Source organism: Acaromyces ingoldii (genome assembly GCF_003144295.1).
Source record: "Acaromyces ingoldii strain MCA 4198 unplaced genomic scaffold FA10scaffold_3, whole genome shotgun sequence".
Taxonomy (NCBI): Eukaryota; Fungi; Basidiomycota; class Exobasidiomycetes; order Exobasidiales; family Cryptobasidiaceae; genus Acaromyces; species Acaromyces ingoldii.
The window spans coordinates 2,435,304-2,461,361 of NW_020290249.1; the positions used below are offsets into that span (position 1 = coordinate 2,435,304).

General features: G+C 58.3%; 9 protein-coding genes across 9 annotated transcripts; 6 read left to right on the forward strand and 3 right to left on the reverse strand.

Annotated features, from left to right (window-relative positions):
- Positions 1–392: 392 nt before the first annotated feature.
- Positions 393–1,724, forward strand: FA10DRAFT_123764 (alpha/beta-hydrolase). Its single transcript, XM_025517940.1, has 3 exons — positions 393–665; positions 735–1,368; positions 1,434–1,724. Exons 1-3 carry the CDS (start codon positions 454–456, stop codon positions 1,590–1,592), a joined length of 1,005 nt encoding a protein of 334 aa, XP_025377985.1. The 5' UTR covers positions 393–453; the 3' UTR covers positions 1,593–1,724.
- A 77-nt stretch (positions 1,725–1,801) lies between these two features.
- On the forward strand, positions 1,802–4,684 carry FA10DRAFT_267226 (P-loop containing nucleoside triphosphate hydrolase protein). The gene has a single exon (XM_025521825.1). It carries the CDS (start codon positions 1,844–1,846, stop codon positions 4,613–4,615), a length of 2,772 nt encoding a protein of 923 aa, XP_025377986.1. The 5' UTR covers positions 1,802–1,843; the 3' UTR covers positions 4,616–4,684.
- A 1,224-nt stretch (positions 4,685–5,908) lies between these two features.
- Positions 5,909–8,760, reverse strand: FA10DRAFT_123809 (hypothetical protein). Its single transcript, XM_025517941.1, has 3 exons — positions 7,961–8,760; positions 6,335–7,897; positions 5,909–6,272 (listed from the first exon to the last, which is right to left on the reverse strand). Exons 1-3 carry the CDS (start codon positions 8,330–8,332, stop codon positions 6,162–6,164), a joined length of 2,046 nt encoding a protein of 681 aa, XP_025377987.1. The 5' UTR covers positions 8,333–8,760; the 3' UTR covers positions 5,909–6,161.
- Position 8,761: 1 nt separating this feature from the next.
- On the forward strand, positions 8,762–9,692 carry FA10DRAFT_123569 (hypothetical protein). The gene has a single exon (XM_025517939.1). It carries the CDS (start codon positions 9,026–9,028, stop codon positions 9,587–9,589), a length of 564 nt encoding a protein of 187 aa, XP_025377988.1. The 5' UTR covers positions 8,762–9,025; the 3' UTR covers positions 9,590–9,692.
- Positions 9,693–10,353: 661 nt separating this feature from the next.
- FA10DRAFT_267229 (hypothetical protein) lies at positions 10,354–12,526 on the forward strand. The gene is made up of 5 exons (XM_025521826.1): positions 10,354–10,470; positions 10,548–10,767; positions 10,831–10,979; positions 11,038–11,174; positions 11,229–12,526. The coding sequence occupies exons 1-5, from the start codon at positions 10,448–10,450 to the stop codon at positions 12,368–12,370; spliced, it is 1,671 nt and encodes a 556-aa protein (XP_025377989.1). The 5' UTR covers positions 10,354–10,447; the 3' UTR covers positions 12,371–12,526.
- Positions 12,527–12,869: 343 nt separating this feature from the next.
- On the forward strand, positions 12,870–18,055 carry FA10DRAFT_301992 (hypothetical protein). Its single transcript, XM_025525050.1, has 2 exons — positions 12,870–14,017; positions 14,094–18,055. Exons 1-2 carry the CDS (start codon positions 13,308–13,310, stop codon positions 17,938–17,940), a joined length of 4,557 nt encoding a protein of 1,518 aa, XP_025377990.1. The 5' UTR covers positions 12,870–13,307; the 3' UTR covers positions 17,941–18,055.
- Positions 18,056–18,249: 194 nt separating this feature from the next.
- FA10DRAFT_252418 (snare-like protein) lies at positions 18,250–19,287 on the forward strand (the record flags this gene model as incomplete). The annotated part of the gene is made up of 4 exons (XM_025519650.1): positions 18,250–18,422; positions 18,491–18,742; positions 18,825–19,053; positions 19,131–19,287. Exons 1-4 carry the CDS (start codon positions 18,386–18,388, stop codon positions 19,285–19,287), a joined length of 675 nt encoding a protein of 224 aa, XP_025377991.1. The 5' UTR covers positions 18,250–18,385.
- Positions 19,288–19,346: 59 nt separating this feature from the next.
- Positions 19,347–22,018, reverse strand: FA10DRAFT_241720 (acyltransferase ChoActase/COT/CPT). The gene is made up of 6 exons (XM_025519260.1): positions 21,644–22,018; positions 21,508–21,568; positions 21,326–21,447; positions 21,138–21,267; positions 20,392–21,081; positions 19,347–20,332 (listed from the first exon to the last, which is right to left on the reverse strand). Exons 1-6 carry the CDS (start codon positions 21,978–21,980, stop codon positions 19,393–19,395), a joined length of 2,280 nt encoding a protein of 759 aa, XP_025377992.1. The 5' UTR covers positions 21,981–22,018; the 3' UTR covers positions 19,347–19,392.
- Positions 22,019–22,577: 559 nt separating this feature from the next.
- On the reverse strand, positions 22,578–23,801 carry FA10DRAFT_229614 (hypothetical protein; the record flags this gene model as incomplete). The annotated part of the gene is made up of 2 exons (XM_025518794.1): positions 22,578–22,703; positions 22,851–23,801. The coding sequence occupies 2 exons, from the start codon at positions 23,799–23,801 to the stop codon at positions 22,578–22,580; spliced, it is 1,077 nt and encodes a 358-aa protein (XP_025377993.1).
- Between the last annotated feature and the right edge of the window lie 2,257 nt (positions 23,802–26,058).

The following is a 26,058-nucleotide window of genomic DNA, read 5'->3' on the forward strand; positions in this document are numbered from 1 at the left end:
TGCTTGCTTCCATGCCGACGAGATCTGTCGCCGCTGGTGCAAATACTGAATAGAAAGGATGGGCCTCTGCATCAGCCAGCGATATGCTGTCCTGTTGCCCTTCCTCGGAGCTAATATCCAGAACAATTGCAGCCTCCGTCAGCTCATCGATGATGTATCGCGTCGTCTCATCGATGACATCTACGTCGGCCTCGTTGCTGTATTCGACAATGGCACTGCGTACTGCGGCATAGACGATGTCCTCGTTGTCCTCATCTTCCTTCATTTCTTCGCTGTTCTCTCCTTTCTGGTTTCCATCTTGTCCCACCATCAATTCGAAGCTCGAGTGAAGAGTAAGACCAGCAGCTGATCGGCACAATTTTACGTGGAGGTGGCTGGCTCCCCGCACTCCTCAAATATTTTGATTCTTGTCGGGTAAAGAGCTATGTCTAGTCTCTCCTCGGAAACACCATCATGTCGCTCTCTTGGAACGCTCGCCTGGACAACATCTTCGGTGCCGGTGCCTCATCTAGAGGACTGCCTATCGTCGCCACTGCATTTGCGGGCATCGCTTTGACGCTGATCAGCTCGTCGCTGAGCGTGGCCCGGTCGCCGAAGCTGCTCAAGGCGCCAACGCCGAAGAACGAGGGCGCCTACCCTTTCGACCTCTTTGAAGAGGGGCGTCAGTAGGTGTTGGCTTGCACCTCGAAAATTGTTCATGCATGAAGAGGGTGCTGACAGAGCATTGTTTCAAGCGACTTGACGACGCCCTACGGCAACATTCGCTACTATGAGGTGGGACCAGAGGATGGCAAAAAGGTACTGCTGGTTCACGGCATCAGCACCCCTTCGCCCGCCTGGAAGTTCCTCGTGCCTGCCCTCATCAAAGCAGGATATCGTGTGTTGTGCTACGACTTGCCCGGCCGCGGCTATTCAGACACGCCCCAGGTGGCCCACGACACCGCTCTTCTGGTCTCACACCTCGCCCTGCTCCTCGCCGCTCTGCCGCACTGGGACAAATTCACGATCATTGGCATGTCGATGGGTGGACCCATCGCTAGTGCATTCGCGACCTACTACCCTCAACGCATCCATGCCGTCTTTCTCATCTGTCCCGCTGGAGCCACACCTCGAAGGGACTTGAAGCTGTCCAGCTACCTCATCCGTTCCTCTTGGTTCCCGCACAGCCTGGCCAAGCTGTTCATCCTCGGCAACTTTGCCCCGCTTCCTGTGCCCAAGGGCATCGACACTCTGCCCGGCTGGCAACTCAAATTCCACTCTGGCTTTGCCTTTGCCCTGACGTCCTCTATTCAGAGCGCCCCGCTGTACGACGGCACTGCGTTTTTGCAAAACGTCGTCGATGTCTTTGGTCCAAAAGTCGAGGCAGTCGTGAGTCGTCCAACAAAGAGTCAAGGAACCTGCAAGCTGACAGAGGTTCTTCTAATCACACAAAGTGGGGCGACGACGACACGATCGTCCCAATGGAAACGAGCCAGTACATCAAGGGGCTCAACGTCCGATGCATCCCCGGCGCAGGCCACTTTGCCCTCCTCACGCACCCAGACCAAGTCTCTGCGCACATGCTCGATTTCCTCTCCAAGGCCGCGGCGTGATCTTCTTCCCTGTAGTGGGCGTCGCCCTCCTATTTGTTCCCCCCACGACGAGAAGCTCCCAGAGAAAATTAGTTTCGGCCGAGAATATTCTCGCGATGTGGAGAAGGTGCGAGAAGCCACTGGGCCTCTATGCATCGGGCCCGTGCAGGACGAGGCCGTGGTGTATAATAACGAAGGCTGTCATGACTGCTTCACTTCTTTCCCCATCATCAACGATCACACACTGCGAACACACACATACATACACACACATGAGTTTTGAATTCACCGATCGCGCCAACGCGGCGCTGGCCCAGGCCATGCAGCTGGCTCGCGACATGAGCCACGCCAATCTCTTCCCAGTCCACCTCGCCCTGGCTCTTCTGACCGACGGAGGGACATCTCAAGGCGCGTCTCGACCAGGCACACCAGCACCGGCACCGGCCTCGACCTCGTCATCGCAGCCGTCGCTCTTCCGGAGCGTGCTGCAAAAGGCAGGCGCGGATGCATCGAAGCTCGAGACGGCGCTGAGAGCCGCCATTCGGAAAATCCCATCGCAGAACCCACCGCCAGACGACGTGGGGCTTGCATCCTCGACGAGCAAGGTGCTGAAGCGGGCCGAGGAGCTCAAGAAGCAACAACACGACGCCTACATTGCACAAGACCACCTCCTTCTGGCGATCATTGACGACAACACGATTCAGCCGCTGCTCAAGGAGGCTGGGCTTGCCAACACACAACTGCTTCAGACAGCAATCACTCAGAGCCGAGGACAGAAGAGGATCGACTCCAAGAGCGCAGAGGGAGGCTATGATGCACTCGCAAAATACTGTGTCGACTTGACGAACCTGGCCGCCGAGGGGAAACTGGATCCCGTCATTGGACGAGACAGCGAAATTCGACGAGTGATTCGGGTCCTGTCGAGACGGCGCAAGAACTGCGCGTGCCTCGTCGGCGAGGCCGGTGTGGGCAAGACAGCCATCGCAGAGGGGCTGGCGCAGAGGATCATCGAGCGGGACTGCCCGCCGAGCCTGTTTGGAAAACTCCTGTCGCTCGACTTGGGCGCCCTCATGGCGGGAGCATCGTACAAGGGAGAATTCGAGGAGAGGGTCAAGAGCGTCATCAATGAGCTGGAAAAGGCGGCAGACGAGGGCACAACAATCATTCTCTTCATCGACGAGATGCACCTCATTGTCGCTGGACGCGACTCGTCGGGCGGCATGGATGCAGGCAACCTCTTCAAGCCGGCCCTCGCGCGAGGCAAGATCAAGGTCATTGGCGCAACGACGCTCAACGAGTACAAGACGGCCATCGAAAAGGATGCTGCGCTCGACAGACGGTTCCAGAGCGTCTTTGTCAGCGAGCCAGACGAGAATGCAACGCTGGCCATCCTCCGTGGCGTTCGAGAAAAGTACGAAGTCCACGCGGGCGTTCGCATCCTCGACGCTTCCCTCGTCTCAGCGGTGCAGCTTGCAAAGAGGTACCTGCCTTACCGACGCGCCCCGGACTCGGCCCTCGACATCATCGACGAGGCCTGCGCAGAGGTGTCCACGGACCGCGACACGATGCCCGAGGAAATCGACAAATTACAACGGCAAAAGGTGCAACTGGAGGTGGCCATCCACGCACTCGAGAGGGAAAAGGACGAGGCGAGCAAGGAGAGCCTCGAGGCGACACGAAAGGAGCTGGCCGCCATCGAAGACGCATTGGGCCCCAAGCTGGCCGAACACCAGGCCGAGAAGGAAAAGCACGACGAGCTGGCCAATGCCCGCCGGCGGCTCGACGACCTTCGTGCAAAGGCAGACGCGGCCGAGCGGCGCTACGATCTGGCCACCTCGGCCGACATTCGCTACGGCGCCATCCCAGACCTTGAGACGCGCATCGCTGCACTGGAGCAAGAAGAGCGGCGCAAGGTCGATCAGGGCCACATAGACAGCAAGAGCACCGTCACACCCGAGGTCGTTGCCACCATCGTGGCACGCTGGACCGGCGTGCCAGTCCGGTCGATGCTCGAGTCGGAAAAGCAAAAGATCCTCAAGCTCCCCAAGCTCCTGTCCAAGGATGTTGTCGGTCAGCCAGAAGCCGTCTCGGCCATCTCAAAGGCCATTCAGATGAACCGTGCCGGTCTGCACAACCCCAACCAGCCGGCTTCGTTCCTCTTCCTTGGCTCGAGTGGCTCAGGCAAGACGCTGTGCGCCAAGACGCTAGCGAAGACGCTCTTCAACGACGAAAAGGCGATGGTTCGCATCGACTCGTCCGAGTACAGCGAAAAGCACTCGATCAGCCGCCTCTTTGGCTCACCGCCAGGTTACGTGGGACACGGCGAAGGAGGTCAGCTCGAGGCGGTTCGTCGCCGGCCATATTCGATTGTCCTCGTGGACGAGATCGAGAAGGGCGCGCGCGAGTACCTCCTCGCCTGGCTCCAGATCCTTGACGACGGACGTGCCACCGACGGGCAAGGTCGCCTCATCGACTTTTCTCAGACCATCATCATCTTTACGTCAAACCTCGGATCGCAGTTCATCAATGACGCCGAGGAGAACGACGAGCTGAGCAGCCAGACCCGCCAGCTGGTCGAGTCCTCGGTCGCTGCCGCGCTTCCTCCCGAGTTCCGCAACCGGATTGGGTCGACGGTCATCTTCCGCAAGCTGTCTCGCAGCGACGTGCGCAACATTGTCGACCTGCGGGTCCGCGAAATCGAGGACCGGGCCAAGAAGAACGGCAAACGGCTCAAGTTCCAGCTGTCGGCCGCTGCAAAGGACTTCCTCGCCTCGGTTGGGTACAGTCCCTCGATGGGTGCTCGTCCACTTGCGCGCGCCATCAACAACGAGGTCCTTGGGCCGCTGTCGATTCTGCTCCTCCGGGGCCAGGTCAGGGACAAGGAGACGGTCCAGGTCGAATTCGACGCGGTTGGCAACAAGCTCGTCGTCATGCCAAACCACGCTGTCGATGCCGCCTTTGCCGAGGGGGAGATGGACATCGATGAAGACGACGACGAGACGATGTCCGACGACGCATTCATCGACGGGGAGCCACTCGACTAATTGTAATGGGACCGGTAGCAAGCACATCAGAGTCTTGCTACCCTTTTATATTGTACTGTACATGAGAGAACACTTTACCAATACCATAACATCATCATTTTGCTTGGTCAGATGCATTGTTGTGCTTGTGGAACCTTGATATTACACACATCCATAGACAGGTACTTGGTAGTCTAATAAACAGAGATGTACTGAACAGAGTGACTGAGAGAACGAAGCAATAGCCTAGGGGAGTGTGCTCGCCTCATCTGTTGACAAGGTTGTGCGGCTCGCTACCTCTTGCGTCAGAGGTGTCTGACTCTGCCGTTGCTCCTGCGGTCCCTTCAGCTGACGAAAAGCTTTGGCGTACCGCATTGCCTCGCTTTCGCTTGCTTGGCTCTGCGCTGTTGCTTCAGCAACGGCGGGGGATTGACGGAAAGGAGACGGCCCGACTTCTTCCGCAAGTGGAGAGGAGTCGTGATGCTCGTGCGAGGCGATGACCTCTGCTTCGTCACCCTCGTCCTTGTCGGCATCGGCGGTGAGGGGCTGCGGCTCGGACGAAGTCATTCGTCCAGACAGCACAGACGAGGAGGTCAGTGCGGGGGAGCTGAGCCGCGGAGTCGAGCAGAAACCAGCAACGAGGGGCGAGGAAGACGAAGAGAGAGGGACCGCGTCTTCAAATCGCATCTTGAATGCCATTTGCGGGGCCGACATGCTACTACTGGCCAGGTCCGCCCCGCGCGACGCGCTGCGTGATGATAGTCTGGAAGAGTGATGCGAGCGAAGGGAACACGACCGTCCGACGACCGCTTCAAATTTATTGGTGCCTGCGATCTGACCGTCAGAGGCCCTTGTGGGATGTCGGGTGTGATTGATCTGCTTTGGAGAGGCCGGTCCCACCTCAATGACAGGACCAGGACCATCGCTGATTGCGGGCGGAGAGTATTTGGGCTGCTGTCGGTGAGACTCGCCGACGAATTGCATCAGATCTTGCATGAGCCTGTGGAGTTTTTCTTCGTCGTTGGCTTGAGGTGTCAATGCGCTGTGGGTGTTGGAGGCCCCCAACTGCCCCTTTTGCATATCTGTCAACGAAAGTCTGTGCAGCTGATCCAGCATCGCCAGACAACGCTTGGCCAGCTGTCGACACCTGATCCTCTCGACTCGTGCGCTCGATTCGGCAAGCCATCCTTTGTTCTGTAGCTTACCGACCTCGGCCCACAGTCTCTCCTTTGACGAGTGAGGTCCCAGCCCTGCCTTGTCTTCTCTGCGCTCTTCCACATGATCTGCGATGCTGAGATCGCTTCCTTCCCTGTGACCATCCACGGCCACAACCTCCTTAGTTCCCTCACCCTTGAGCTCGTCATCGTGGCTGTAATCCTTTCCTCGCTTTGAAGGGCTCGAGCTCGCAGAGACGGGCAATGCCGAATTTATGAGCTGGACATGCGCTTGCTCTCTGTTTCTCCTCCTCTCCGCCTGGGCTCTGGCGAAATTGTCGTCGTTTGTGTATAGCACTTCACTAACAGGTGTCCTCGACCTCGGATCGGTTGGCATGCCTCTGGGTGAGGCTTCACTGTCGGATGGTGCAGCATTCGTCGGTCTGACAACCGCAACATCCTCGCTTCCCACATCCGGCACGCCTCTTTGAGAGGAGCTGTTGCGTTTCTTTGCGGCAATCGAGAGACCCAGGCTGTTCTGGGACGCCTCAGCGAGCTGAATATTCGAGGGCGTTCCGGTCGAGGCTCGTCTCGAGACTCCGTTGGGGCGTTTCTTCATCTTCCTCAGTTCTCTCTCATCGACCGTCACAAGCAACACCTCTTGCTTTGCTGACTCGGATCTTTTCTCTCTGTCTTGTCCTTCCGGTTGGACAGAGGTAAAGTGAGGCTCTACTTTGTTGTCCAGCACACCGGCCTCGTTGAGCTGCCGTCTGGAAGGCGACTTGACTCTTGTGTGCGAATCCGTTGTCAGGTCTGGGATCGAAGAAACGCTGGTCTGCTCGTCCATCGCCTCCTTGTCCTCGTCCTTTCGAAGCTCCGGCGCATCCAGTGCACCGAAACGAGGACTCATCGACGGGGTGTCAGAATAATCGTCCTTCGCCTGCTGTGGCCGCTGTGGCGAGGCGCTGTCGACAAGTGCCTCGACCGGTGCCGTCTTGTTCGCGGCATCCATGGACGATGGAGGCAGCACCTCGGCCAATGGACCACTTCGTTGAGGTACTGGCGCGAATTCTTGAGAAGCAGGGTGGTCTCCATCGCTGCGCTCGATCAAAGGCGGTGCCACAGAAGAGGCAGTGAGCTGCACCAGTGGGCTCGGAGCGGCAGGCGACGGTGCAACAATCGAGCGATCCACAGGCTTCCTCGCAATACGCACCGGCGATTTGGGGCTCGACGACGGCCGCACACTGCCGATGCTGCGCAACGAGCCTGTGAAAGAGTTTGTGTGGGGTAGGTTTGCCTCGGATCCAAATCCTTGACTGCTGATCGAGGTGCTATTGTTGCCTCTTGATGCGGGCGTAGGAGAAGAGGAGACAAGGCCAGAGGGCAATGATGATTGTCGATGTTCCCTCACGCCCGCTTGTTGCTGCTGGTCCTGAAGCGCCACCGAGGACTCTCTTCGTGGTGGGCGAGTAGGGGGACCCTCGAAGCGAGAGGCAAGCAACGAAGTCGTCATCGGGCTCTTGTGCATGCTGTCAGATGGAGGAGGAGTGGGGAGGGGCGGCGGCGACTCCCTGTTGGGTGGCGTGCTCCTGATGCTCTCAATTGATTTGGCCTTCTTGAGAGGGCTAGCTTCAGCACGAGCGACGGCCTTGGAGGTTGCACCGCTGTTGCTACTGAAGAAGGACTCAACCACGCTGCTGTTGCCGATGCTCTTCTGCCTCGCCGAGCGTCGCAGCAAGCTTCCATCGCTAGTCTTGCTCAAAAAGCTGCTTGATTCTTGGCTCATCGTCTTTGCATGCTCCTTTTCGTATTCTTCCACCCCCAGGCTATAATAGCTTCTCCCGTTCGGCAGAATCTTCTTGACGGTGCCCTTTGGCATGTTGATGTCGGCATCCAGACGTCGCCTCGCCGCCTCTGCTTCGGCAGAGGATGTGTCTTGTACTTCTCTAGGGCCACTTTCGCTCTTTTTGTTCCTGCCAAGGGCCTTGCTCGACTTCTTGCGAAGCTGGCTGAACGAAAAGGTGCTCTTCTTGGAAGAACCCGTGGCGACTGATACGCCATCGCTGATGCTGCCGCTGCGTCCTTGCCGCATGGCCTTGGGAAGACCTGGCGCGTCATCCGGTCCTGTAGCCAACAAGAATGCAGCCAACTGTTGGATGCTTGAGATGAGCTTACAATCTATATGCGCATCGCTCCAGTGTCTCAGGCTCACCTCGGATGTCTGTGTGCGCGCGCGTGGCCTCGTACTCGTTTTGCGTTTACCTGCATTGAGGACATCGTCATCCGACTCCGTAGAGATCTCTTCCTCGCCTTCTTCAACCTCGTCTGGAAGGTCACTCTGGCCTCTTCTGCGCAGCACAGTCTGTCTGCTTCCTTCTGAAGCCCCAACGATCATTGGGTCGCGCGCGGTAGCGACCCTCGTGTTGCCTGAAGGTGGCGCGTCTCCTTGCGTCGCGAAGCTTGTGCCGTGGGGTGAGGACTTTGGAGGGACCATCTCTGCCTTCGCTGACACTGATGAAGCAGAACCTTCTTCCTTGTGGCCATTGACTCGCAGGGCATTGGCATGTGTGCTGGGAGCGAGCATGCTGGCAGGACGAAACCAACGTCGGCGTAGGGCTCGGACTGGTGATGCAAAGAGAAGCTGGAGGAAGCGGGGAGAGAGCAGTGGAAATCGTTAGCGATGATCTCCTATGTCGACGTCTAGCTAGCTATTGGCGGTCGAATCACAATTACTTCAGTCTTGTCCTTGTGCCGCGGCAGTGGACAAGACGCAGGTGCTGTCCTGTACTGCGCCCAACACCACACCCCGAGCCCGCGTCTATGCGCGGAGCCAGTCCCAAGTGGTCCTTGTCCTTGTCCTTGTTGCCAAATTCAGCCTGAACGCCAGCCCTGCATGCTGACTGATAGCACACCATTCGTGCGCTACGTTTCTGCATCCGCCCGCACAAAAATAGTCCAGCTCAAGTCCAGCTCAAGTCCAGCTCAAGTCCAGCCCAACTAGTAGCAGCAGTACTAGAGCAGGTCTTCATTTCGTGTCGTTCTGGTCCCCCGCGTGCTTAGATCGCCTTCATTTCCATTATTGTCTCTGCGCCATGAGCAGCGCAAATACCCGAAAATCAACTTGCAGCACTACTACTAGCTGCCTGCCCTGGCCCTTCGTCCCCGTCTCCGTACCTCGCCCGAGGTGCAGACTTTCGACTGCCTATCCAATCACAGCACAACATATAAAGCGCAGGGATTGATTCTTGCTCCTCCTCCTTCCTACTCACCTACGCTTATGCGCCTGCCCTTTCCTCTGCAGGGCAGGGTAAGGTTTAGCGACTTTTTTTTTTTGCGAATTTTTACCTTTTCGGAATCGCTAGCTCCGTTGGTGCGTGCAAGCAGCGTATTATTGCCGTCGTTCCTCGTCTCGTGCTTGTTTCCCCCCTTGACTCGTTGCCTTTCTTGGACAGCCGTTCTAGGACGAACGAATGCAGCCTTTCCTTGTTCGGTGCCGATGCCTCGGGAAATGCTGACGAAGGAAAGACTGCTCTTCTCTCCCTTGCTGATCGTCTCAGATAAGAGCGGTGCTTGGTCTCTCTGCCCTATCGTTGATGAGCGAGTGGGGCGTTGGGTCGTGGGTGCGGCCGCTTATTGCAAAGTCAGGGGTCGATTGCGAGAAGTCGGAGAGCGCAGAGGCATGCACCACAGTAGTGGTAAGAGAGAGATAGAAAGCGCAGGGCCGCTCTCAGGTAGGGGAGGGATGGAACAACGCGAGGGGAAGGAGAGAAGAGGAGGAGGAGGAGGAGGAGGACAAAGGGAAATGACAAGACAATGGACGAGGAAACGAGGAAAGCAGTAGGGGGGGAGTTTGAATCAGACCAGGTTGTACATTTGCCCGAGGATCGTATCTCGTCGGCCAAGTGATGAACGCGGAGCGGCACAATGGAGGGGACACCACCTGTATGCCCCTTTTCTCCACCCACTGGAGATGAGAGGATTTCTCACTCGACGTGGCCGCGGAAAGGTGAATTGCAACTCCAGGAACGGACCGCGAGGTCTTCCCCTTTTATTTTTCTCCTTTTCCGTTCTGAGACTCATTGCCTGGATCACACGGAAGAACGAGCCGCGCATCATGCCCGTGACGGCGTTCACATGGTCGATAAGCCCAGAAAAAGGGGGGGGGGGGGGGGGGAGGGGAGGTAACATCGCCGCTGCCCTGAAGCAGGCGGTTGAGCTATCTATCATACGCCCAGCACCGCTGGAGTAGTAAATTAAAAAGATTGGTCATTGTTAGTCCCGTCAGAAGGGGGCTGAAATCACGCTACTACTACTAGCAGGCGGCGGTCGAGAAAATCGAAATCCCTGTCAGTGATAGATGCTTTTGACTAGGCACGGCGGGAACATGGCCCTGGTGCAGTCAGACCACCGGCTCTGTTGGTCTCTTCTTGTCATTCAAATAGAGACAACGTGCGCTCCATCTGAGGGCTCTTCTCTCGCTCGAATGGCAGCAGAAGGATAATGCTTGCCATCAAGAATGTTTGGCTCTGGGAGGGTGAAACTGGTCACGTGCGCTACACCAAGAGAGGGGAGGTCCGGCGCGTTAAAGTTCTGAACAACACATCTAGGTGACAGGCCACCGACAGCAACTAGAAATTAAGGGGACCCGTACAGAGGCGAGGGGCTTTCGCCAAAAGAGCTCAGCGTCAGCGGGGCAAAGATGTCCGATCAAGATGGCGTTCCGTGAGTGACCATGTCCGAGCTTGGCGCGCGCCAGTGAGCTGATAGTGTGCGTGCATCATCGCCCAACACAACCACAGCAAATTCAGCGATGCCGAGAGCGAGATCCACTTTTGGAAAGCGAGGGTCAAGGACCTGCAAGACACGCTCAAGGAGACTGAGTCGAGCCTCCAGGACTTCATGGATGGCAGCCGGGAGCTCGAGAAAGAGATGGACAGGGAGATCAGCGCGGCGCATGCAAAGACCAACGAGCTGCAGATCAGGGCCGAGAAGATGAAGGGGGACGTCGACGATTGGAAGGTGAGTCGAGACAAACTAATGACGATTGCAGTCCGCTGACGATGCATCGATGACCCTGTCCAGTCCAAGTACCAGCGGGCTCTCTCGGATCACAACAAGGCGCTCTCGGAGATGAACCGCGAGGTGTCTACGCTGCGCGAGTCGCATAACATCTACAAGAGCAAGCTGCGCGACATGGAGCTGGACAATGACGAGCTCGAGAATGCCGAGCGGTGGGTGCAATATTTCTCACGGAGAGGAAAGGAAAGAGACCACTGACAATGATCACAGCATGATTGCCTCTTCGCTTCAAGACATGGAGCAGCGGTACAACAAGGCGATTGAGAGGACAGCGCTGCTTGAGGAAGAGCTGGTGGAGAAGTCGAAATTGGAGGAGGAAAATCAAAGGCTGAAAGATGAGCTGAGAGGTGAGAGAGTCTGCTGACGGCCGTGGCGAGATCCACAGGCTGACTTTCCTTCAGAGCTCAACGAGGAAGTCGCGGTGCTCCGCGACACAATGACCAATCAGACAATCTCACGTACCAACACGCCGGCAGAGATCTCGTCATCCAACGGGCGCAACTCTGTCGATGACCTTCGGGTCGACGATTTGGTGCTCAAATCGCGCCCACGCTCACGGACACAGGGCGGCTTGGTCCGTCCGTCGTCACGGACAGCTACCTACTCGCCGCCGTCGAGAACTACGCAGCTGCCGCCCATCGCCCAGTCAGCAAGCTCAAGCACGCGAGCCCCAATGCTGGCGAGCCGCGCCTCCATCTCATCCCACGCTCGTCACCGATCGAAGGATGTGACTACAGACGAGGTGGCTGCAGCCACTTCGATGGCGGAGAAGTCGTCTTCTGGCCTGCGAGCTCGTCAATCGATCGGCGGCCGGGTGCCGGCGCGGACGCCTCGGTACACTACAACGCCAGGAGCCCGGGTACAACCAGGAAGCAGCATGAAGATGATGGCCGACATGTTTAGCCGAATGCGCGCCCTGGAGACGCGCATCAATTCAGCAAGGACCCTCTCATCGCTGCCGCCAGCAGAAGAGAGCGCGATTCCAAGACCATCTTCGCGCCTGTCGAACAGCATTGGACAGGGTGGGGGCCAATACACGCCCAGACGGAGCGTCGACGGCGGCGGGCGCGCCGACACACCGAGCTCAATCCCGGTTCCATCCTCAGGCCTGTCCAAGTCCATGTCGTCGAGGGTCAGGCCGTCCTCTCGGCTGTCGATGGCCAACAACGCGGGCAGCAGCGACCAGACAACGAGCAGCAGCATGGCCTACCGCGAGCTGGGCAGCCGGCATCCGACGCGGTCGCGCACACCAACGGCCGAAATGAGCGGGAATGTCAATTTGGACTTCCTCGAGCACGACCCGAAACTGTACAAGCGCATGAGTGGCACTGCCCTGGGCACCGGAAGTGGGGCCGCCAACCGACCGCGACCTTCAACGAGCGGGGCGGGCCAGCAACATAACAACACTGCGACAATGTCGCTCAAGCAGGCCGCCTCGAATGCAACAACGATGGGCATCCGGCGCGATGTGCCGCCAAACTCGTGGCGAGGCCTGGCCAGCACCAACAGCCGTCCGAGGAGCGGCTCGACGGGATCTCGTTGAAAGAGCTTGCTCGCTCCGGGCCCTGTCTCTCCCAACGGATTCGTCTCTTCGTTTCCCCTCTCTCTCATTCTCATTTTCCCGTTTTTGTTGTTGTTGTTGTACCGTGTACATTAATTGGCTATCCAAGACTTGAAAAGGGCGCGGTGCCATCAAGCCAATGTGAAAGTGTTTCACTAAACGGAACAATGGAGGAGAGAGATGGCCTAGAAGAAAGCCACTACTCGAACTTTTCCCTTTTTGCCGATGCAGGCCAGAGAGATTCGAATGCCTTTTTCCCTTTCTAAATTTTTAATTTCCTCTATTTGATTTGGGCGGTACAGTAGTAGTACGGTATGTCTTCCCGAGATTGGCTAGCTAGTTGTAGTAGTAGTAGTGGTAGTAGTGTCTGTCCACACCGAGGCGCCTTTTTGGAAGGAAGAAAATAAACACGCCCGGCCGCCAGGGGAATCGTCACCGAACAAATTTGGATTTCATTGTTATGTGTTGTCCCCTTCGCTCAGCAATCTACGGCGGCCTTCTTGTCCTTTTTCCCGGCCATTTCTCTTTCAGCACACACGACGTGGTTCCCGCCGTTTCGTAGCTACGCTCAGAGCAGGGGGCAAGCCGTCTCCTAGTCCGGCGGTCGTGGGAGAGTAGAAGCAAGCGGGACGAAGCGATTGCGCCAAGTTGATTAGACCCCCGACAGGTAGAGGAGCGTCCCTTGCTTTCTTCTTGCGCTAGCCCACACGACAAGCTGTCGATCTGGTCCTTGCGAATCCAGCGCAAGTGCAAGGACAACCACCGCACAAGCCAATCAGCACTCTTTACAACACTACTACCAGGTGCCTCTGCTCTTCCTTTCGCCCTCTCTCATGTCTGTGAAAGGCGGCAGGGACGGCGAGAGATAGGCTTGGAAAACAGGAAACACGATACGAATACAAACACCTGACGCGCGAAAATGGTGGCCATGTCGCCGCGCAAGAGCGGCCTGCCAACGCCCGCAGCGGCCTCGCCTTCACCAGGAGGAGCAGGCGCAGGAGCAGGAGTAGGAAGTGCAGCGGTGTCGAAGATGCCACGACCCAGTCTCGGCACCAAGGGCTCACTCATCGGCCTCCGAGCCCAGGCTGCTGCTGCTGCTGCTGCTGCTGCCGCTGCTGCTCGGCCCGCGACGCCGGACAGCCTCGCCTCGCCCTCGCTCAGCAGCAGCCACTCCCCCAACGGCGCATCTTCCTCTGCTGCTGCGAGTACGGCGTCCACTACAACATCGATGGAGCAGATGCCGGCCAAAAGCCCCTTCATGCCGCGCAGGACCGTCGGTGCTGCTCCAGCGACACCCTTCTCTTCTTCGTCGTCGTCCTCTTCTTCCTCGTCCTCAAGACCCTCGCTGGCGCCCTCGTCGGCCATCAATGCGGCCAACCAACAAGCACAGCGCTTCGCAGACCACACCGTCTCGTCTTCGGCCAAGATTGTCGAAGCAGGTACCGGCGCTGCTGCTCCGCGGCGAGGAAAGGACCTCGAGCTCGGCGACGAGGTCGTTATGGACGGCACCGGCTACACGGGCGTGCTCCGGCACCTCGGCCCCGTCACCTTCAAGGCCGGCTTCTACGCCGGACTCGAGCTCACCGGAGCCAGCACGGGCAAGGGCAAGAATGACGGGAGCATCAATGGGTGAGTGTATATATGCGCGGCCTGCCCGTCTCCTACGATGCCTACCATTGAGCTCACGACGACTGCCTTGGCACAGCGTGCAATACTTTGCGTGCGAGCCAGGCAACGGCATGTTCTGCCCTGCCTCCAAGGTCTCGGCCATCTCTGCGCAGCCGCCAACAGAGGCGACAGCCCGTCCCCAGTCGGCCCTGTCTGCGCGCTCCGGCCGGTCCTCGGTTGCTGGCGGCGAAGACGAGCAGCGGTCGTCGTCGGCGATGGCACGGCGTACAGCTACACCCGGCAGACAGCGGTCCAACACGGCATCGAGCGCCAGCCGACCGCCCTCTACGACGCCCGTGCGCCCCAGCTCGCGCACCTCGACGGGCAGACCGGCCTCGTCGCTTTCGAACCGGACGCCCGGGCCACGGCTCCAGCCTCGCAAGTCGATTGCAGACGGCCTTGCTGACGAGGAAGGCAGGCGGAGGGCAAAGACGTCGGCAGAGGCTGCTGAAGAGGCAGAGCAGCGCATCACAGCGGGCAGCCGCGCGCACCGCCTGCTCCAGATGAAGGCCCAGGACCTCGCTGCCGCCGGCCTTGGGTCTTTGGATGCAGCAAGGAAGTCAGCACGGCCCAGTAGTCCACTCAAGGACAGCCTGCTCTCCTCGCAGCAGCGCAAGACGACGACGAACAACGGCAGGCACTCTCTCCAGGGTCTGCCCACGCCCTCGCGCATCCGCGGTTTGCTGCCCCGAGCCAGGCCGAGCCTGGGCTCGACGCCGTCCTACACGACACCCACGCCCACGCCAAAGGCTGCCACCAAGGGCCGCTCGTCGATGTTTGCAAAGTCTTCCGACATGGGTCCCCCCATCAGCCCCACAAAGCCCAGCGGCGGCCGGCCCACGGACGAGCTGCGCAAGTCGCTCGACGGCCATCCTTCCTCCCAGACGCCCTTTGGCGCAGCCAAGGAGGGCGGCAGCGGCAGCGGCAAAGAAGAAGAACAAGAAGCAGAAGAACAAGATCAGACAATGATGCCGACGACACCCTTTGGCCCGCGCACGGCCGTTGAGAGGAACAGGATGCTGCTCGAGGAGATGGACCTGACCCCTCGACGACACTCCGACCTCGTGCGCGCCTCGTCCTGCTCCGACGCTGCCGGCGCCACCACCGATGGCGAGGAGGGCAGCGTGACGACGGCCGACGCCATCGAGGCTGAGCTCGCTGGCGAAGTCGACGACGCGTCCGTCGTGCAGCCCGTGGTGCCGCTTGCGCTGTTTGAAGAGACGAGCCTGGAGGCGACGAGGGCCAAGGCAGAGCTGTCGCAGCTCCGAGAGGAGCACCGGCAGCTGCTGGCCAAGAGGCAGCAGGGCGATGCCTCGGAGCTCCAGAGGGCCCGCGCCAATGTCGAGGAGGTCGTGCGGCGGGAGATGGAAGAGGAGCGCAGGGTGGAAAGGGAAGACGAGCTGAGGCGGAAGCGCGAAAGCGAGGCCAAGCAGGTCGAGATTGAGAAGAGGCTCGACGAGGCACAAAGGGAGCTGCGCAGGGCCAACGACGAGCAGTCGAGGGTCAAGACAGAGGCAGAGAGAAAGGCCCAGGACCTCGAAGCCAAGCTCGCAGAGACGACTTCGCTGGCCGACAAGCTCAAGGCCACGCTCGAGGCAAAGGGCAGTGGTGATGGTGACGGTGAAAATAACGGCGACGGCGACAATGCTGCTGCTGCTGCTGCCTCCCACGACAACAAGGAGGTGCAGGCCAAGATTGGTGCCAAAGATGCCGAGATTGAGCAGCTCAAGGCGGCCGTCGAGCGGCTCGAAGGCCGTCTCGAAGAGTCTCAGCGCGAGTGCGACGATCTCAGAGACGCAGGCCGAGAGACGATGGAAATCTACGAGGAGGCACAGGCTGCGCTGCACCGGGAGCACGAGGACCAGATGAGGCAGTTTGAAGCGAGGGCCCAAGAGATGATTGTCGATCTCGAGAAGCAGCGGGACGACGCCCACAGACGGAGCCAGCCCCGGTCCTCGGTTGCCGAGATTGACCGGCAGAGCATGGAAGAGGAGCTCGGCCACGCGCAGAGGCGCATCGCCAGTCTCGAGGACCAGCTCAGCGGTGCCAAGCTGCAGACGGAGCAGGAGCGCGAGGCGAGCACGAAGCGCCGGGACAAGTTTACCGAGTTTGAGGACAGGCTCCGGCAGGAGGTCGCCAAGCACAAGTCCGAGGCGCAACGGCTGCTCAGCGAGCAGAGAGAGACGCGGGCCCGGATGGAGGAGCTGCATGAGACGCTCAACGAGACAAAGGTCGCGCTGGAGAGCGAACGAGAGGAGCTCGAGATACTCCGGACGGAGGCCCTGGTCATTGGACAAGAAGGGTCTGCCCAGTCGGCCGCTCAGCGCGACAAGACCCGCCTCGAGGCAGAGGTCGAGAGGCTGACGAATCTTCTCGAGGCCTCGCGGTCGGGCAAGAGAGAGGCCAGCCGGCGAAGCGACGAGCTGGCAAAGGAGGTCGACGAGCTGCAGTCGCTCATCGAGGAGGTTCGCCAGCACCTGCAGATTGCCGAGACGGACAAGACGCTGGCCGAGGAGCGGCTGCAGGCCCATGACGGCTCGACGACCTCGCTCAAGGAAGCGCTCGAAGCAAAGACGAGGGAGCTCCAGGCGGCCATCAGTGGCGGCAGAGTGCCCGAGCAGCTAACAACGGTCATGGAGGCCCACCGCAAGGAAGTGAGCATCAAGGAGGAAGAGATTCGCCAGCTTCGCGCCGCGATTGAGCTCGGCGGAGGCGGCAGCCATCAGCAGCAGCAGCAGCAGCAAAAGAGGGGCTCTCGCGCCTCGTTGACGGTGCCGACGAGCGAGAAGCGAAACTCGGTGGAACGGTCGCCGGCCCTGTCAGCCAATGAATCGGGTGTCTTTGCTTCTTCGCCCAACATGGGCTCCCTTTCGCCCGCGTCGCCCAAGATCAGCGGCAGCAGCAGCAGCAAGCGCTTCTCCAGCGCCAGCAACCAGAGCCGAAGGAGCGCCGGAGGCTGGAGCAGCGGCAGCCCAGAGGCCGTCAGCAAGGAAATGACGGGCCTGCGCTCGATTGTCAATACGCTCAACCAGGAGCTGACTGAGATCAAGGTCAGCTCCAAGGCCCAGGAGCATGAGCTCAAGCAGAGCGTCGAGGAGCACCGCGAGAGGGCGAGAAAGCTCGAGCTCCTCGTCGAGAGCTTGTCCAAGGAGCTCGACGAGGTCAACAAGTCGTCGCTGTCGTCGTCAGCCTCTGCTGCCGAGACGGCGACTGGACTGCCATCGTCGGGATCCACCTCTTCTCTGCTCCTCGCCAGAGAGACGGAAGCAGCCAACAAGACGGTGGCGCTCGAGCGACGCGTGCGAGAGGCCGAAGAGGAAGCCAAGACGCTGCGCAAGCGGGTCGAGCTGGTCGAGGCAAACAAGCGGCAAGAGGTCGAGAAGCTCAACAAGGACATTGGCGAGCTCGAGGCTCTGTGCGAGGCGACAATCTGGAGACGTGAGGCCGAGGGGCTCAAGAGGGAGGAGCTCGAGAGAAACGTGGCTAAGCTTCAGAGAAAGGTCGAGCGACTCCTCAATGGTGCTGGCAGCTCTGCTAGACTCGATGGCAACAGCAGCAGCAGCAGTAGCATCGGTCATGGCAACGGCAACGCCAAGCGTGACAGTCGATCTACAATCGACGACGGTAGCAGCGAGGCGAGGTCAGCCATGGATCATGTGAGCGCAAAGGATACCGATGGCAGCATCGCAAAGAAGCCAAACGGCGTCACCTTTGGCCTTGAGCCACCTACGGCAACAACTGCAACGACGACGACGACGACGACGACGACGACGACACCCGTAACGACTAAGACGGAAGAAGAGGAACCTTGCGATGACTGCGGTGAGACCGGTCATACACTCGAGGATTGCCCCTATTCCAAGGACGAAAACATGCTCTTCTAGTTAATTTTTAAAAGCTACGACGGTGACGATGAGCAGAACATGCTCCTTCCTTGATACCTTGGGACAACGATGTATTCCTACTAATTCCTTATTCTTCTTAATGGTCTTCTTCCTCTTTATCTTCTTCTGAATCTGAAAGCGTAGGATGTTACATGAAGTGATCACGATGGCTCAATGGCTTCATCGTGAGGGCGAGGTGTGGCCGCCAAGTCTGAAGGCTAAATTTGCCACGTGTTTCAATATGACATCTCATGGCTGGCGATGGTTGATGCACGCATGCCGGTTCTTCTCTCCCTACCCTTTCAAGTAGCTCTGCCAACATTGCACAACGCAGCGACCTGAATCAAGCCGCAAGCACAGCAAAATAGTCGTCGAGTTCGATACCAGGAGGCGAGTCCGGCACAAATCAGGTGTCTCAGAGCGAGACTGAGAGCATACCACCACAATGACGGCCAACCTCACACTATACACTACGACGGCAGGTGAGTAGTCTGGGGGGAGAAGACGCTGGCGTTGGCGTACCCTGGGTTGACGTTTTCCCTGCCGCAAGTGCTCCTGCTGGATGCCGATGGGAATCGCCTCGTTTCAAAATACTACCAGCCACCACATGCAGGCCACGGGCCGCCCGGCCACCCCTCGTCTTCGTCTGCGGCGGCCAATGGGACAGCAGTGGCAGCGCCCAGCCTCCCGCCGGGCGCTGCTGGCCAGCCGCCGCAGATGACGTCCAAGAATCCCTTTTCGACATTCAAGGAGCAACGCGCATTCGAGAAGGCCGTCTGGGAAAAGACTCGGCGGGCCAGCGGTGAGTGTGTCCTCCTTGCGCTGCCCACACCAACCTTCCCTTCTTTCTTGCAGGCATGCTAACGTGCCAGGGGAGTGAACAGGAGACATCATCTTGTACGACTCGCACCTCGTCCTCTTCCGCGCCAGCCTCGACTGCATCCTCTACGTCGTGGGTCCCGCGGGCGAGAACGAGCTGATGCTTTCGGGCCTGCTGGGAAGCCTCTTTGAGGCCATCGGCATCCTGCTCCACAACGGCCAAGTCGAGAAGCGGGCCGTGTTGGAGAACTTGGACCTCGTCACGCTGGCCATTGACGAGACGGTCGATGACGGGTGAGTTGCCAGAATCGCATCTAGGAGGAAGATGCAGAAGAGAGGAGGGGAGGAGCTGAGACTCTCGAGTTGGACAGCATCATCCTCGAGACGGACAGCACGGCGATTGCGAGCAGAGTGTCGAGACCAAGACCAGACGCGACGGAGCTCCAGATCAACGAGCAGACAATCATGAACGCATACTCGAACCTCAAGGAGCGAGTCGCACAGCGCATCCTCCAGGGAGGGCTGTAGGGCCTACTGTAGCACATTTACCGCACGACTGGGGAGAGCAAAAGGCACAGAGCAATGACGATGATGATTTTCCATTTCCACTACAAAATATGCAAGCAAAACGAATCAGTACTCGTTATGGATCAGCAACCTGCCCACACCCTCGATTCTCGAAGCCTTGACATCAGAGTCCGATCTTGTCTTTCCGCGCTTCTGCTCTTGCTGCTGTTCTCCGTAGAACGAGTAGCCGGCAGGGCTGGGTCCCTCTTCGTCGCCAAGGTCATAGCCATTGTTCAGACTGTTCTTGTGCTGGTGCGAGCCGATGGGCATGCCCGTTCGAATGTCGCACTCCCTGCCCTGGTGGTCGATGTACGTCTCGACCTGTCTGACGTTGGCCGCCTTGTAGTTCTCGATGAGAACCTCGCGAATCTCGTCGAGGTACTTGGACAGCGTGTTGAGGAAGCGCTTTGTCTGGAGGTGTTTGCTGGCGGCACACACGCTGATGGCGTCGTCCTTGATGATGTAGCCCAGCCCAAAGCCATCGGGGGCCACGGGTCCGAACCCAAAGAGCCTCAGGGCCGGGTTGCCGCAATTTGACGTGCTCAGAACGGTGTGGTTGATCTTGTCGTAGCCCGAATCGGTAAAGAGGTCGGGGATCTCGTCGGTCCACTTTCCCTGCTGCTGGAGCTCCTTTACCAGACACCGTAGGCCGTACAGGTGTCGGTCGAATCCTTTACCCGATGCACACGCCTTGGATAGCTTTGTGTGCGCTTCACAGGCCTTGCGCAGTGTGTTGAGCTTCTTCGTTGCACTCTCACCTTTGGCGGTGAACGTCTTGACAAATTCAGCAGAGGCAGGCGACACTGTACGAATGGCCTCTGTTCTACCATGCAAGAATGCCTTGGTCATGGCCGGCTCGTACGTCGTCTCATTCCGGCCATAGAGATAGAAATAGGCTGCTTGGAAGGCCATCTGGACAAAGGCGTCTGGCGAGAACTTGTGCCGTGTGATGAAGTTCTTGCCAAAGCCAGTGTACTCAAGAACCTGGCATTCGTTCTGGCAGATGCTGAGGGAGGCAGAACGGGGATCAGCATAAATTCAGGCGAGCAAATCTTTCAAACTCACAGGTCGGACAGCCTCGTCTCGCCGAATTTGATTGCATCGTTGAGCTCTTGGTCCAGTGCCCACTCGAGTTTTTTCGGTGCCGTAGCCCTCGCAACTCTTTGGGCCACTTCCAAATCTTCACCGTTGTCCGTCGCCTTCTTACCGGCGCCCTTTGCATAGGGGCTCGTGGAGGCATGGAAGAGGCTCTTGGTGGCGCTGTGGATGCTCTTTGCGAATCGCATGATGAGCTCGGTATAGACGTCAGCCACATAGCGCAGTACCGTGTGGCCATCAACACCTGTGTGTTCAAAGTTGATACCGGCCGCTCCGTTCGCACAGACGATGATCTGGAGCTTGTCGTACCACCGGTTGGTGCATGTGCCCACCTGGACGCCATCTTGGAGCTGGTAGGTGCCGCAGAGCATGTTGTTGGAAAGCTGGGCGGCGTCTTCTGGTTCAGCGTCGTCCATGCATACAACAAAGAGGGCCGAGTCGACGACCTCGAGGCAGCGCGCATTGTGCTCGTTCGACTTGAGCACGTTGCGGCAGTGCGACCATGTCTTTCGGTTCTCGGTCGACAGGATGCCGATGGCGTGCTCGGCCACATCCCTGGGGTCCGTCTGGTCTGCGTCTCGGACAATGGCCTTGAGGTTGCCCAGCAACGCCCGCTCGGTGAGCAGGAGGCGGTTCTTTTCGTCGAGGGCATCGAACCTTATCATCGCAGACAGTCAGCAGAGGGCAAGCAGAAGATGACCAGGAATACTCACCAGTAGATTTGGCCTCGCCTCATGACGACAACGTGCTTGCTGCTGCTCGAAGTCTCCATCCTGCAGCCGTCTTCGGTCGGAATACGAGAGGTACCGAACAGGCGAGTGTACTGGAACATGTCCAGAGGGGCTGTTGGCGTTGCGTCAGCCTTTAGCAATTGTCTATGTCATCCCCTGCTTCCACTCACTGCCTCGCACCGTGTCGGGCTCCAGAACGCCAGCGCGAAGATCGTGAACAAAGGCCAGGCTGGCGAGGATCAGGCTCGCGGTTCGCATCAGCTGATTTCCTCGCGAGGGTGTGGGGTCGTCTCTGTTTGTAACGAGATGTCAGCTTCTGGTCACCAACATTGATGACGACCATGAGACTTACTCGAGGATGAAGAAGGGGTTCAGGTTGAGCACGACCGAGTCACTGGCGCTGAGGTAGCTCTCTGTCGAGGTGGCGCCGCAGAGCAAACAGTCAGTAACGTCATCGACATCGTATATATTTGACCCCTTTTGCTCACCATCCCACCACTGCTCGATGTATGAGGACTTGTCGCTCGCATAAGCCTCGAGTTCCGCCTGGATCTTGGGGCCTTCATTCTTGAGGAACTGCTCGACGACCTCCTGCGTCCTCTTGTGGTCCTCTGGTCTCTGGATCGGCTTGAGCGCCGTCAGATACTTTTCCAGGCTGTCCTCGAGCTTGGGCACTGGCAGCTTGGGCAGCTCGTGCTGCCTCGCAAATGTCTTTCCGCCTCCCAGACCCTCTTCGGCTCCCGCAGCCTTGCCCTTTGTCTCGACCTCCACCTTGGCAGCATTGGCCGTCGTGAAGTTGTCTGTGCTGACTGCGCCAGGCGCCATGATCGTCTTGTCTCTAGTGCAGAGCAGATAGAGGGGAGTGCTCTTTGCAACGAAGTGGATTGGGAAAGGAGGGGGATGGATGTCTTGCTTTATTTTTATCGAGACCCACTCCCACCTCTTCGGCCATAGCGGGAAAAGCGCCTGGGTCCACCTATTGTGGGGGAAAAGTGGCCAGTGACGCCTCCACAACAGGAGAGGGAGGACCCCTACCCGTGGCTTTTATTTTTCCTCCTTTTTTTTTTCTTGGATGGTCAGCCTCTCTAGCCCCGGCTTATCCATCCCAATCTACAGTGCAGATGACGAACAAATCCTGTCACTCCTTCTCTCCACTGCGCGAAAGCAGACGCCGGACTTATCCTGTCTCGTCTTCGAGGAAAGCAAAGAAGTGAAGATTGACCCATGTAGAAGAGAAATGATTAAGTGAAACAAAGTGTAGTGTGAAGAGAGGTATGAAGTGAAAATGAATGATGCTGCAAGTGTATATCGACTGGGTGATGAGAGAGCTGTTGAGATTAGTAAATGAATTATCGGTAGAGATACTAGAGTAGTAGTGGTGATGGTGGTGATTGTCTTTTGAGTCTGCTGTGCTCTGGCTTCTCAACGACCGGCAACGGGCATGTCAAGGTACTCGTCGGAATCAATTGGTTCGCAACGCTCGCCTCCTGAGACGAGATCGGACCAGTAGACGACGTCGCCCCGTTTGAGGTGTCGCGCTTCCTTTGCCTTGCTCGTCGCCCGCACGGCTTGTTGGTACTGCTGCTGCTGGTGGGCCTGATCTTGCTGCTGCTGGAGCTGCAGCAGATATTCTTGCTGCTGGCGATGACGAAAGATGGCCTGCTCGTAGATTTCACGCTGGTGTTGGGCCTCCACTGCAGCCGATGCGGCTGCGGCTGCGGCCTGCATTGTTGACGACTCGGGCTTTTCTGCATCGCAGTCCTCAAGCTCGTCATCGTCATCGTCATCTTCCTCTTCCTCGCCATAGTCGCGCATGTATGCGTCCGAAGAGGGCGGTCTGGTGCTGGTAAAGGCTTCTCCGCCAGAGTCAAAGCTTCGGTTGTTGGATAGGAAGCGATTGTGACTGAAAGCATGCTGAGCCAGTGGCGGCCGCCAGACGGGCGTGCTGGTGATGTCAGTTGGAGTATGCCGGTCGGCGGTACTGGGAGGAGCTGGGGCCCAGGTAAATGGCGCCACACGGACACCAGGTTCACCGGGCACGTAACGACGCTCTCGGACGGCAATCTCGGCGCAGTGAAGGACGGTGCGGTGGCCGTTTGAACTTCGCTGGTGTTTCGCTACGCTGCTTGTGCACCGTTCGCAAGGCGCCACGATGTGGTAGCCAACAGCGGCACCGCACCCATAACAGCCCAGTGTCTGTGTCAGGCAGTCGCAGGTGCGCTCGACTGCGGGTTCGTTTGCTGAGGCTGTGCCGTCCGAAAAGCGCGAGGGAGGGCAAAGGGTACCGCAATTGGGCACGGCATCGGTTGAGTAGAGGGTGATATGGGGCTTGAGCAGGAGCACAGCTTTCATGCCTCGGTCGGTAAGAAAACTTCCACAGCTCTTGCAGTTGATGAGGTATACGCGATGCTGTGGCTCTCCGCTCTTGCTCGACCTCGAAGTCCTGTCCCGCGACGACTGCTCGGTGGTGTTGGTGCTATTCATATGGCGACTGATGCTCACGCTCGCTGTAGTTCGCGAAGAATGATCTTGCAAGGCAGCATGGGCCTCGTCCCTTGCCCGGGCGTAGCTCCGCCGTCGCTCTCCATCTGTCTCAAAGGACGTCGTGGAGGGAAAGCGACCTTCTTGGCGTGCACGTAGTCGCATCCTTCGCTCTGCCATGTCGTCCGTATCGAAGCTCGAAGAGGATCTTGCCACGGCCTCGTTCTCGCCCCCCATGTCGGAGTAGTGTCGGAGATTGCGTACACCGTCCTCGGCTGCGTTCCTGCCGGCAGAGCTCGAGCTCTGATTGGTGGCGAAATGGTGATAGTGCGACTGCTGCTGCCGTTGTTGTGGAAGCTGGTGAGGAAGGGCGTTGTGCGAGAAGCTCCCTCGGTCCAAAGTTTGCTCGCTGTTGCTGGGCGTTGATGGAGGATGTCCTCGTCCGCTCGACGTGGGAGTTTGGCGACGGCTTTCCATCGTCGGCGGCGCACTGCTCCGATCCCCCGACGAGAAGGAAAAGTGATGGGGCGCCAGTCGGTGTGCAGACGAAGACGACGGCATGGCGTAGATAGGAGGTGCACTGGTGAAGGGAGGAGGGAATGTGCGTCAGAATATGGGCTGGGGAGTACTAGATAGTGACAAAGGGGTTGAGCCTTGCGCCTTTGGCTCGGATGCCGCGTTCCTCCATGCCACGCCAAGCGGTCCAAGCTTCACCGACAGCCGATCATTCTGACAAGCCCCATTCTGACAAGGAGATTTGAGAGGGGATCGGGCCTCCGAAATGTGCTGCTTGGACCTGCATGCAGCGGGGACCGAGCTAGACAGCTACGCGGCGTGCCAACCAGAGGGGAAAGGGGTGCTTTCTCTCTCTCTATGCGGCCGCGCGCGGCAATCTCTTGCGACCACCATGCCAGCTCCGTCTGCCAAAGCGTCATCACTCTTTCCATCGAATTCCCACGGCCACCAATGGATCCGGCTATTCCACTTTCGGACTTCTGACTTGGGCACGCGTACCAATTATTTGTACGCGTCCGTCCCGTCAAGTGGCAACGCCGCCGCAAGCGAAAAATCCAAAAGAGGACGTAAAAGGGGCGCTTCATAATCCTTTCTCCTCCCACCTTCCCTCTGAGCAATGACCAATGAAGGACATATTGGCGCGGACCCCTTCACTACTCACACTGTTGGATGGATAGAAAGCTTCTGCGCCTGCTCCTCAAGCGCGCGACCCCCGGCTACGTTGACGACCTGGCTAGCTCCACAGCCTCCTGACTTGCCTCTGTCCTGCCTATTCTTGCATATGTGAGCCTCTTCCTGAGATGTAGCAGCAAAGGACTGGTGAAGGACGCAACGAGAGTGGGCGGACAGACGGCTGACGTGACGGGGATGAATAGATGGCGGACGTGAGAAGAGGGGAGGCAATTGTCGTTTGTGGGATGGTATTCCTTATAAGAAGAATGCCCTGGTCGCCCGACGGATGCCGGCGTCCCCACCGCCCGCTCGCTGCCACCGAGTCCAAACAAAGCAAGCAATGGTCGCTTGGCTGTGCCGGGATCGAAATCGGTTTCACCTGCCTCAGACGTAGTGGTCGAGATCCAAAGGTACCTCCGTCCTCGCCTTTTGCCCTCGTGAATTGCTCTGAGACATGGAATATTCATCTTGGGACCCCTCTCTCGGCCGTCGATCGCCCTTGCCTTCTACTTCTGGCTGGGCCCGCATGGCTTGCCCTTACAACAGGATTGCGCTGCGAAATAACCTCTCACTTGCTCTAACTGCGTCGCTTGCTCCCCGGCTGGGCCCATCCACGCATTGCCTTTTGGCCTGTGTGTTCTGCATCAAAAGGCTGGGGCAGCACTACTACTAAAGAAAAAATTAGAGAAAAAGAAATTCCGACCAAACCAAAGGGGAAAAAGATAGAGAGAAAGAAGAAAAAAAAGTGGAGCCAGAAGGGGAAAATGCGTTTCAGGGGTTGGTTACCTCACCACCGGGTCCGAACGTTTGCGAGACCCCGCTGCAGACGGGGAAGAAGTACCACTAAACGCTCCTTTGAGTTAGGAAGTTGGTCGATCACGCTCTTAAGGTTCAAAACAACTGCTGCACCGGACAAAGGTGCCGAGAGACACGGGTGAAATTATATCGCGATGACGCCGACGCTACGACACGATCTTGCATGTGAGTTCCCACGGAAGAGCACTCGTGCCTCTCCGCTTGCCTGGCCAGAATGGCATCCTGACGAGGACTGGATTGAGGGGGCTCTCATCGCTCAAGCGTGATGGTTTCCCGATCTTGCACTGCGACACGCAAGATCAGTGGTCCTACCACTATGCTGGCTCGCTCAGTGCCATATAGATCACGGTCATAGCTATCCTATAGCCAGATTGAAAACTGCACGCCGTGTCTCTCGCCTGTTCAAACTCGCTCGCTG